The 12,065-nt window shown below is 37.1% G+C and overlaps 1 protein-coding gene across 2 annotated transcripts in view; it reads left to right on the top strand.

The window, feature by feature from the left end:
- The window catches only part of suco (SUN domain containing ossification factor), a 73,230-nt gene that overhangs the window by 47,074 nt on the left and 14,091 nt on the right, over positions 1-12,065 (top strand). For both annotated transcript variants that reach the window (XM_072573540.1, XM_072573539.1), the window contains 4 exons: positions 2,902-2,982; positions 3,783-3,867; positions 5,371-6,627; positions 10,474-10,561. In XM_072573540.1, the coding sequence (XP_072429641.1) occupies positions 2,902-2,982; positions 3,783-3,867; positions 5,371-6,627; positions 10,474-10,561 (1,511 nt within the window). The remainder of the gene's footprint in view (positions 1-2,901; positions 2,983-3,782; positions 3,868-5,370; positions 6,628-10,473; positions 10,562-12,065) is intronic.

Here is a 12,065-nt window from a genome sequence, read left to right as displayed (position 1 = left end):
CCATTTCTCGTTTCAAAACTTGGTATTTGTCAAGGTTAGAGTGTGCAAAAGTTTCCTCCTTTTTCGGAAAGAAAGATGGGGGGGGGGGGGGGGGGAAATATCGACTAGTTAACCTACCCCTAACTGGGCTGGCTAGTTGGCTCAAGAAATTGAGTCCAGTTTTCTACATTGGATTTAATTAGGAAATGCTGAAATGCTCTTGTAATATTGGATTGTGAGTGCCAAAGAAAAATGTTATGTCGTTGAGGCAAAGTAATTTTTGAGATCACCCTTCAGGAGACTTTGAAATGAAGTTCATTACAGTTTTAGTCTATGGAGGATTACCAGATTACTGACATTTATAGGGCCATAGCTTTCAGACATATTTGTTTAAATCATCTTTTTCTAAAAGATGTGACATTTTTGCCAATCTATTAACGTATATCTTCATGACATTGTAAATACTGATTTGTCATAATTTAGATTCTTTTGAAAACAAATGTTTGGAGTTTTTAAATATGTAATATTGAAGTATTGATTCAATAATACAGCTGATTATAATCAGTGAAAACATGCGTTTAAGGAATTTTTACTTAACCACAAAAAATTTGAATTCTGTACACAGCAATACTTTGTGTGGAAAAGCCTGGATTTAGATTTAACTTTACCCAATTTATGAAACTAGAGCAAAAATTGTGGTTCATAGATGTTACTATGGCATTCATCAAAAATGACTCAAAGGTTTGTTCACTTATTGAATTTTAATTAAGAAAACTGGAGTTTTTAAAAAAATTACGTAACAGTAGAATTAGTCCCTACTTGTTTTTGTACTTCAGTTGTGTCAAACCTGCTAAGGGCAATTTTATCAGACTTTTGGTTTCTTTAATATCAGATAAGATGGATATGACTTTAAATGTTTGTGGTTCCAAAATGTGTAAGTGTGTTTGTTTGGTTATTGTCCAGTAAGGCATATTTATATTGATTTTTGAAAATCAAAATATCACATTTGCGCTCTTATTGGTATTAAGCTTTGGCTAAACTAGTTCAGCCAAATGGCTTAATAACAGACTCAAAAATCTAAATTAACTGATGCTAGCTAGTACTGTGCTAAGGTGTTTGAAATTGGCGATATCATCCCAAAGTAGACATGAAAGTTTTATTTTCCCTGCAGTTGATCAATACCCTGATCAAAAGTCCAGCTCGAATGAGGACAAACCTCTATTGCCTGTGATTTTCCCTGTGGTAACAACTTTTTTGTGCTTTTTGATTTCAAACTTAGGGCTATGTAGTAGCAGGAACTCAACAAATAATGAACACCTTGGCAATGCAGAGCAGCAAATTAGTAAGAGAACTGGATGTGGCAAGGTGAATAGGATTAGGGCAGTCAACTCTGTTTGAAAGATACCAATCCCACTGGTTCTGAAGAACACAATTAGAATTTTGTTTCCTGTTGCTTTAACTGCATTGTTGATATCACACTTAAGCTTAATGGTCTCATGAATTACATATGTCTCTGCTTTTTTTGAGATTTGCTAGTATGCATGATTCGCAGCTAAACATTACATTTCATGACTGTTCAAGTAAAATAATGAATAATGACAGTAGCATTGATGTGACGGTGATGAGACCTGATGGAGTTAATCAGTTGAAGCGCTGCACAATGTCAGTGCCCTTTGGAATGGAAATCAGGGCATATGCAATAACCATGACACATCAAAATTTCTCTCATCCGAGAGAAATAAAGCTTTTGTATTGTGTATTGAACTTGTGTATTTGGCAAGCTGGTGCACATTACAGTTTTTCCATGGGTTTTAATGAAAGAAGGAATTTAGTTGTGAATCCACTCACTCAAACTATAGCATCAACATTTTGCAGGTGCTAATTAAACCCAAGTAACTAACATTTACTTAGTTTCAGAAAGAATTTTAGATATCAATCTGTCAATCCTTGAATTCTGCATGTAGTTGCAAGTTTATCTTCTAAATGTTTTGCCAAAGATGTGTCAAAATGCCTTCAATGCTACTGAGGAGTGTTGGCATGTTTAACAAAATCCTGGAAAGTACTGTTTAAAGCTGTGTGTGTGCTGAATTTGCACTTTTTAAAATTGTGTTTAAATATACTGTGACAATTAAATGATTGCTCCTTGACTTGGGCAACTTGCTGTGAATAGTTCATCTAAGAATGTTTGTTTGTGAAAGTGGGCATTTTATAAAATGGCATTTTTCATTTAGATTATTGCATGCTAAAAGGCATGTTGCATTCAATTAGATTTTCAAAGAAATTTTAATTGAAAAATTAATGAAGAGCATTTTTTGCCTTTTTGATAACTTCTCAATTGAGTAAAGTCATAATTGTTGAAGTCTACATGTTCAATTGGCATTGAGTTCTCCTCCTGTGAACATCATACAGATGCTTTTTGAGAAGACCCATCTGTGATGGTATTTATTCCAGAGATTGGTCTTGATTTTTGTCATCTTTTTTTGATTGTAATCATTGCTTGTTCATTTCTTTTGAGTTGGATACTTTTTTAACATTCTGCAAGTAATGGTTCAAAATATCTTTGTGATTGAAATTGTCATTTTGCTTTAGTGAGCTATGAAATACTTACTGTTGGTACAAATTGTAAGGTGTATTTTAATCTAAACATGCAAGCTTTTTTGAATTGTGCAAATCCAGTTCACTTTGCTTAAAAATTTAAACTTTTTAAATTGTGCACTTCAGATGTTTTGTCAAAAGTATATTGCTTTCAAGTAATAAATGTTGCAGATGACCTTTCTATGCACTTGGAATGTACAACTGGATGATATTTGTATTTTCTTATTCCTTTTGTGCAATTTAAACCTAAAGACTCTGATGTTAGCATCCTGTCAGTGAATCTTTTCTCAGGCAGACCTCCTTTGCAATATTACTTCTTCCTTGCAGATGCTATTCTGAATATGGTGAATATAGCTGCCAATATGCTTGGGGCTAAGAAGGAAGCAGAGCAAATGTCTCAAACAGAAGGTAACTGGATTTTAATTATGTGCATCTTCAAGAATTTTTCAGTTTAAACGTAACTCATTCCCATGACATCCTTTTTTTTTTTAAGAATTTGTCACCTCTTCACATGACTGAATGGTGGCCATTGCCCCAGGATTTCTTAAAATTGGAGATTCAGAAAAAACAATTGGGGGATGTCAAAAATAATACCTTTTTTTTGATCACATTTAGTTCTGGCCATTTTTAAGGTGTGACTGGTTTCCCATTACAAATCATTTATTACAGAATAGCTTGTTGGTAAATTTTGACCAACTAGAACTTGTCCTTTTCAGACTGTAAAACTATATCTGTTGTTGATTTGATTTTAAAGGTGGTCCTTCACTATTGGTGTACATTTAGTAGAAAATGTCATGGATGAAGCTTCCAATATTCCTAGCATTAAAATTGCCATACAAAGTATTCATGCCTATTTTCACATTCTCTTCTGTTTAATAACAAGTAGAAGCTTTTGAGACCATCAGACATTAGTACCTTTTTTAAACCTGCAAGTTGTCTCTCAAAAATATCTAGTACTTTCAATCCTGATGTAAAATGCACAATAAATAGTTATCAAATGACTTTAAAGAAATGAACAACTTTCATTGTACTTTTTGATGCAAGTCCACTTGAATGGGCAGGCAGGGCCTTTGGCACCTCCTACCATCCTCCTGTTTTGTCCATCTGCCCTGAGTAACACAAACTTTGAAAACAAATGTTTCTGTTAGATTTGTGTTGCAAAATTTCCTGCACTGTTACAACAGTATTGGAATGTTAATATTTTTCAGTCAATGGAAGTATTAGATCTGAGAATGAAACTAGAAAATTGGATGTACCTGTGCCTGATCGTAGCCTCACCTCTTCAATGCCAGAGTGAGTAGTTATGATTTATGAATGATAAAATAATGTTCCAACTTCAAAACTGTTTAATTTCATTCTCATGAGACTTGTGATTTCTTGGGCGTCTTTAGTCAATGGTATGCATGGTCATCTAGAAATCAGATATAGTCAAGAAAGTTGCCTTAAGCTTGGAACTAACATTTTCTAAGGATTGAAAGGGAGGAAATTATGCAAACATCAGCATTAATTTTAGCTTTACAAAACTGGATTTGACAATTTGAAGAATTTTGATCTCTGTTCACATTTGTACAAAGTTTTCAGCTAATTCATCCAAGACCTAATTTGCATGGGATTTCTCAGACTAGTAATATTGAGGATTTGATAGCATCAAGTTTTTTTGAGTAATTTGTGGTGTAATTTCCAGTTTAAAGGAGAATAAGAACCAAGAATGAAATTGCAAACATTTTCCAAGTTTGATCTTCAGTTTTGTGAAGTACAGTGCAGTCTTATGTGAATTATCAAAGAGGAGTGCAAAGAATGAAATTAGTACTTTATAGCTATACTTGTATGCTCCAAAATGTTATGAACTGGATTAGATCAAAGTTGTTGTAAAATTATAGAATAAAGTACAGAAAGCCATTGGGTCCATTGCTCCTATGATGGCTATTGGAAACAGCAAGGCAATTAATCCCTCGTGCTCTCCTTTCTTTTTCTTCCTGTATCCTTGCAGTTTTTAGTTCTCCCAAGTGTTTATCCACACACTTTTTAAAGATATTCTGTTTAAGCCACTTTCTTTCGGGCTGTCTATTCCAAAACAAATATAATCTAGTTATTTCTGTTATTGCTGATTCTTTTGCTAACTTGCTTAATTCTGTACTCTTTCATTTTTTTTGAATAATTACCTTTGCAATGAAAACTTTAATTTTATTTGCATGCTGTGAAATGTGCAGAATAAATTTTAAGGCTTTCGCTGAGGATGACACCTCTGCAGTTTAATTTAAATCCACTTCTTTACATTCAATGCAGGTTTTCACATCTCAAAGTGCCATTAATCTACCAGGCTAGGGTCAAGTGCTAGAAGGCAAGATTAGAAGAGTTAGATGGTGGTTTCAGCAGTAGATTTGATGGGCTGAATTTCCTTTTTTGTGCTGTAAATCTCTGAATGTATGACTTTTAACTTAAACTAGAATTCTGGTTCAGTATAGTAGGTTTTATTAGCCTGTTGGATTGGAATGTTTTCCTAACTTTAGGCCGGTGAGACACAAGTCACAGCATTGACCACAAAAGCTGTCTGTTAAATGCATATGTTTGATTGTCTTATCCCCTAGGGATGGTTGAAACAGCAAAAGTAAATTTTACAGTATGGTGCATCATGCTGAAGTTGGGTATTAAGCCATATTTCTAACTAGATACCACACAGTTTTATTCTGCATGTGATTCTCCTGATACATTAATTGTTGCTAGGTGCCAGAAAATTACTGTAGTAACAAATGTGTTGTGTGAAATTTTAATTGATACTTTTGTCTGCATCTTTAGGCCAGACTTGGGTGATCATTCTGAAATTGAGGAAGGTGGTGAACCAGAGAGAGCACCTTCTGATTCAAGTACACTCAAGGAGAGCTTAATTGTGCAGTTGGTACACGATGAAGATGAAGAATTGATGAATCGGCAGTCAACTGTCACACTTCTAAAACCCGAAGACGATGACTATGATTATAATAAAGGTTATTGGTATGAAACTGAAACACAAATATACTGCAGTGAGCTGCCCACTATTTCTTGTATTTCTAGTTTTCCTGAATATATTTACAAATGCTGCTTTCTTGTTGCGGCCCTACAACGGCAACGCAGTGTGACGTTTGTTGGTCATGAAATCATTGAACCAGTTTCAGACATCCACCAGCTTCTAACTGGGCAAGAGGAGACTATTTTAGTAAGTGAAACAAAAGAAACAATAGAGAGTGAATTGGACAGCTTGTCGCCTGAAAAGGTGCCTACTATTAGCAATGAAAGTCAGTCCAGTACTAATTTGTCTGATAACGTATTTAATCACACTGACACTATTGAACTGGAACCCAGCCATCCTCCTCCTGCTTCTCATTCTCCTGAAGTCAGTACATCTGATATAAAATATGATGTGAAATGTACTGCTATTCTTCAAAGTTCTCATCATGGCATCACTGACCGTCTGGCTGACCAGGTCCATCTTCAACCAGAGCTTACTGTACCTATTCTGGCTCAAGGTACAGAATCTAAACTGGAGACACAAAAGGAAGCAACTAAAGGTGCAGAAGAAACTCTGCTCATATTAGAAACTGAAACTGCTAATGAGACTAGTTTGGGGGTTTTATTAAATGGCTCTGTGAATGCAAACCAAGAAACTGCTCAAGTACCAATAACCCCCACAGTACCCATATCGACAACTGATAGTGTGGTCGATCATCCAACAACTGAGATTCAGAATGAGACAATTAGCGGTAAAAGTACCTTGGTAGAATCGGAGGTACCTTTGCCTTCAGGTTCAGATATGTTATCAGCAACAGAGATAAAAGATGAAGAACAAGCTGCAGAAGAAATCCTCCTGTCTGTTCCATCCTCAAATGGGCTTAACAGAACAGTTACTGATTTCTATGCAGAATTGCACAATGTTACTGATTTGGGATACACTAATGGGAATCAAGTACACGGATCCAACCAAAAGGAATCTGTATTTATGCGTCTCAACAACCGTATTAAAGCATTAGAAATGAACATGTCGCTGAGTAGCCGCTATCTCGAAGAGCTGAGTCAACGGTGTGTACTTTGTGAAACATTTTGAAGTAAACAGTTTTTTTTTACTTATTAAATATGGAATTTGTTTCAGTTTCATCCATGTAATGTTTTTGCATAGTGAAAAAATTAATTTGAAATTTTGCTCTGTGGTAATGCTGCTGGTCAGTCAACAGTAAATTAAAACAGTATTATAAAATATTTCTCCTGATGAAGTCTTTCATCTGCTTAATGGTGTGAGGCGGATTCACTGAAGCAAAGAATTGCTGTGTTGAAGGGGTTGCTTGACCTCCTCTGTATGCACTGGCTCCATTTCCTGGCCATTCTTCTTCAGATAGGATTTTTGAAGGACTTTTGAATGCTTTCAGTGAAAGCAATCTCCTAATTGGTCAGACAATGTATTCCAGGCCTTAACCACTTGCTGAATGAAAATCTTTTTGTCTTGTATCTATTTACTCAAATTACTTTTTATAAGCATATGTTTTTTGTTCTTAATCCTTTAATGACTGGGAACAGTTTCCCCCTATCTATTCTATCGAGACTACCTCAGATTTTGAATGTAGTGTCCCACAGCACAGAATCAGACACTTTTTTTTTGTTGGTCCAGCCAGTCCATGCCGAATATAATCCCAAACAAAATTGGTCCCACTGCCTGCTCCTGACCCATATCCATCAATCTTTCCTATTAATGTACCTATCTAATTTTCTTTGAAGCATTTGTACTTGTACCCACATCCACCACTTCCTCAGGAAGTTTATTCCCCATGCGTGCCACCCTCTGTTTTCAAAAACAAAAGTTGCCTCATGTCATTTCTTAAATCTCTCTCTTTCTCCCCCCTCTCTCCCCCCCCCCCTCTCCTTCTCTCTCTCCCTCTCTCTCTCTCTCTCTCTCTCTCTCTCTCTCTCTCTCTCTCTCTCTCTCTCTCTCTCTCTCTCTCTCCCCCTCTCTCTCTCTCTCTCTCTCTCTCTCTCTCTCTCTCTCTCTCTTCCCCCCCCCCCCCCCCCTCTCTCTCTCCATGTGCTGTCTAGTCTAGAAATCCCCCATCCTAAGGAAAATACAACTACCATTATTAACTCTATGTACCCCTTGTTATTTTATGAACTTTGATCAGGTCACCTCTCAACCTGTTGTGCTCCAGTGAAAAAAAAAATCCCAGCGTTTCTTTATAACTCAAACCTCCCATCCCCCTTCCTATAACTAACTGGGCAACCAGCTCTGGGCACTGTATTCCAGAAGAGGCCTCACCAATGTCCTGTACAACCTCAACACAACGACCTACCACTACACTGAAAGGACTAAGCATGCCAAATGACTCTTTAATCACCCTGTCTATATGTGAAGCAAGCTTCAAAGAATTATTTACTTGAACCCCTAGGTCCCTCTGTTCTACAATGCTCAGGGGCCTACCGTTAATTGTTTAAGCCCCACCCTTGTCTGTTGTATCAAAATGCAATTATCTTTCATTATCCCAATTGTGTCCAGGTTTTCTAAAGAAAATAATCTCAACCTCTCTAAATCTTCAAATCTGAAGTTTCACATGACTGGCTCCAGGGATGACGATCTTTTTACTTTCTCCAGTGCTTCACATTCTTAAGTGCAGCACCCAGAAGAAAGCAATGGTCCAGTTGAGACCTAACTGGGTATGCTAGTTCAAGATAACCCACTTGCTTTTATACTCCATTTCCCTGTTAATAAAGATTAGCATAATATATGCTTTATTAAACACTGCCACCTCCCAACATCCTTGGGAGGGCAAAAGACTTCTACTTGCATTTTCAGTCACTTCCTCACAGAATAAAGTTAGGTCCCTTTGCTCCTGCACCACTTTGTTTCTTCTCTCTAACCCTGGAGTTTGAATCTGTTTTTCTTTTTTTCCCCAAAGCAAGTCACTTCACATTTCTCAGCGTTGAACTTCACCAGCCACTGTCCTCCCATCCTAACAACTGCTCCTCCCACAAATGGGTCACAATGTTTCCAGGTTTTGTGTTGCCCTCAAATTTTGAAATTCTGTGCTATTTCTCGAGTTAAAGGCCCTTTTTAAGAAAAGCAAGTATCCCAATATGACCCTTGTGGAATTGCATAACGTGTCACCTTCCAGTCTGAAAAGCACATCAACTGTTACTGTTCAGTCACTGAATTTTTCTATCTATGTTGCTACTATGTTTGTTTTTGTTCCATGAATGATTAACTTTAACAAGTCTGTGTTGCACTGTTATGGTTAGGTTTTATCAGCCTCAATGGCCTTTTACAAGTTCAGTTGTAGTGATTTGTAACAACAGGATTAGTTTTTTGTGATGTTGAACGGTATTTGTAATTTTCAGTATTTGATAATTCATTGCTTTGATTTGATTTGCTTTTTCCCCTCCTTCTCTCTTCTTCTTTTTTTTCCCCTGCCCCCCACTCTGTCCCTCCCCTTTTCCCCCCCTGCCCCACGTGCGCTCTCTCGCCCTCTCTCTCGCCCCCTCGCCCTCGCCCTCTCCCTCTCTCTCTCTCTCTCTCTCTCTCTCTCTCTCTCTCGCCCCCCTTCTCTCTCTCTTTCCCCACCCCCAAACCTCCCCCCAATGAGCAAAGCAGTCTGTGACTGTTTTTCAGCTGAGCAGCACAGCATGTAGGTGAAAGCAGATTGAATTTTGCGCCTGCTATTTAGGATCACATCTGTATTTGCAAGGTTGATGGATTTTGGAACTTTGACTCTCAGCAGTAATTTGCACAATTTAACTATTGTGCACTTTTTTTTCTTTTTCATGTAAGAAACCAAAAATTTTTATATTCACAAATCTGTGTACAATATAAAAACAAGAAACAGAGTTAGGCAATTGGTCTCTTAACCCATTTGGTTAGATCATGTTGTGATTTGTGTTGCCATTTCACTCAAATCTTGGCTCCCACATAAATCAAAAATCTGTTCTGGAACACTTGATTATTCACATGAATTTAGTAAATTGAAGGTACAGGAGAATCTTGAATTAATGGTATTTGGTGTGTTATGAGGCTGCTTTAAAATACCTCTCTTTGAGAGATTAGGATCTTGCTTGGGATCAGTTAAAGGCATTAATTATCAATTTTTTTTCACAATCATTCATTCAACATGAATTGATATTTGTATTTGGTGTTTATGAAGCTGAACTTCATGCTGTAACATTTTAATTGCTTTTGCTTGCTTGAAATTTTTACTCTATCTTATTCATGAAAGAGCACTCTTGCAATAAGGGTTTATTGGAGCAGCTGCCTCGTAACCAGGTGGCGCCATTTTGATCGGTTAATCACCAGAATGTTAGATTGCAGTCACTTTTGAGGACACTGTCCTTAGACTGTTGAGATCAAAAGTTGTTTTTAATGCATAATAGACATTTTATTCCTAAGTTTTTTTTTCCAGTGGATTACACTTATTAAATTTCACACGATAAGATAAAGAGATTGTTAATCCAACCCCATTGTATACATATTTTCGATGTCTGATTCTGTTTCTCAATCTCTTCCAGAAAATTTTGTGGTGGCAGCATTTGATTTTTGTATTAGTCTTGAAATTTCATGTTTTAAAGCTTCAGCAGCTACTTTTTTTTAAGGCTAATTTGTTGCATTATCCAACCACTTGATCAATTATTAGTTATTTGTGAACTCTAATGGTGACCTATCCAACTTTTAACATTTTTTTAGTAAGTGCATTTAAATGGTTTGGATATTTGCTTGACTAGCTTTGATTCCATAAGCCTTGTTAATTTTAACAACTACGCTGATTTAGTATGGTTGTCGATTAGTCATTAAAGGCCATTGCCTTGCTGAGATAGATATAATACAGCAAGCTTCACTGATTCAGGCTGGTGCATTGTGCCATTGTATTGTTGAGTGACAGATGTTTTGCTTTCCAGGTATCGCAAACAAATGGAAGAAATGCAGAAGGCATTTAATAAGACCATTATAAAACTGCAGAACACTTCAAGAATTGCTGAGGAGAAGGTATTTTGTAAAGCAATGTTTCTAGGAGATAAAATTAATTTACTAAATCAATGTACTTTATGTCCTGCGTCTTCAAGGCCAAGGAAATTGAGTTGACTGGTAGCTGCAGTGTGATTATTTAGCTTTATTTTGTGTTCTCTGGTGGTTTTGTCCATATTTGTGCTGCTTATGAATGTTTTCACACCTGGAATTGGTGGGTGTTGAAACAGTGGAAATCTAGACTTGTGATCCAGAGAGCCAGACTCTTGCTCCGCAGATATGCGTTCAAAGATGACAGTAGCAGATGATGAAATTTTAATTCACTTGATAGTTCTGGAATTAAAGAAAGTTAGTACAATGGCAACCAAGAAACTACTACTATTGTTTTACAAAAACTCGTGAGGTATCCTTTTTAGAGAAGGTCATTGTCTTTGCCTGCTCTGGCCTATATGTGACTCTAGACACAGCAATGTGGCTTATTCTTAACTGTCCTCTGACAGTTTGTATCTATCTAAAATGGAGCTCAGAAGAGAAATCAGACTGGATTATCGACTGAGCATCAACCTAGGTCTGGAAACCGTGGGCAGAACATACCCATGTCAATTCTGCAAATTAGTCACTACTGTCTGGAGGCTTGTATTAAAATTGGGAGAACTGTCAGGCAGACTTTGTCAAGCCTGACTGCCATCTTCTCAGAATTGTAACCTACAGTGTCCCAGACACCAGCCTTACTATTATCCATAGTACATCATATCCAACTGGCAGGGCATACCAGCCAGTGGCATGTTTGGGAATTGCCTTGGGAGACCTTTATATTGACTGACTGCAGGTCAGACATGTGCAGGGGAACATGTTGTTTCCTGCCTACTGCTTGTCCTTGGTTGAATCAGTCATCCTCCATGCTGAAAAACTGGATAAAATTGGAAGGGGGGGTACTGTGGGGTTTTTGTTCCACATTGGTTAGGTACTAGTGTTGTGGTTGTACTGAAATAGTTTGACTTGGGTTGTAGCAAGTTCAGGAATGTGAATCATGGCAAAAACTCTTTTTTTTTCTGTTTCCCTGCTAATTGGAATAATGAGGCATGAATGAAGATGGTTGTGATTGTTGGAGCTCTGTCATATTAGGTCAAGGATGTGACTGCAGGTGTTCCTCAGTGTAGAATCCAAAGTCCACCATCTTAAGCTGCCTCCTCAATTACTTTTCCTCCAGAATATTACAAGTGAGGGATCGCTGTGTGATGCTGAACACTCAGTCCTCAGGTACTGAATTAATCCAGTGTTCATGTGCAGTTAGACCAGGGCAATATCCAGGCTTGGGCTGACATGTAGTGCAAATGTTGCTACTAAGATTACTGAATATTGTGAGAGAACTTTAGCATTTTTCTCTTAAAATTCAGTGACATTCACTATCTCTGTAGCTACTTCATTTAAATTTAGTAATGTGTTGTTGTAATCCTCAAGGCATCCTTCGATTCTAGATAAGTTGCCAAAGATTGGAAATCTGCCAAAATAACCCCAATTTTGA

The sequence above is a fragment of the Chiloscyllium punctatum genome, chromosome 7 (genome assembly GCF_047496795.1).
Source record: "Chiloscyllium punctatum isolate Juve2018m chromosome 7, sChiPun1.3, whole genome shotgun sequence".
Lineage (NCBI taxonomy): Eukaryota > Metazoa > Chordata > Chondrichthyes > Orectolobiformes > Hemiscylliidae > Chiloscyllium > Chiloscyllium punctatum.
The sequence above is the reverse complement of the archived record's forward strand: the minus strand, read 5'-3'. Positions and strand labels throughout refer to the sequence as shown.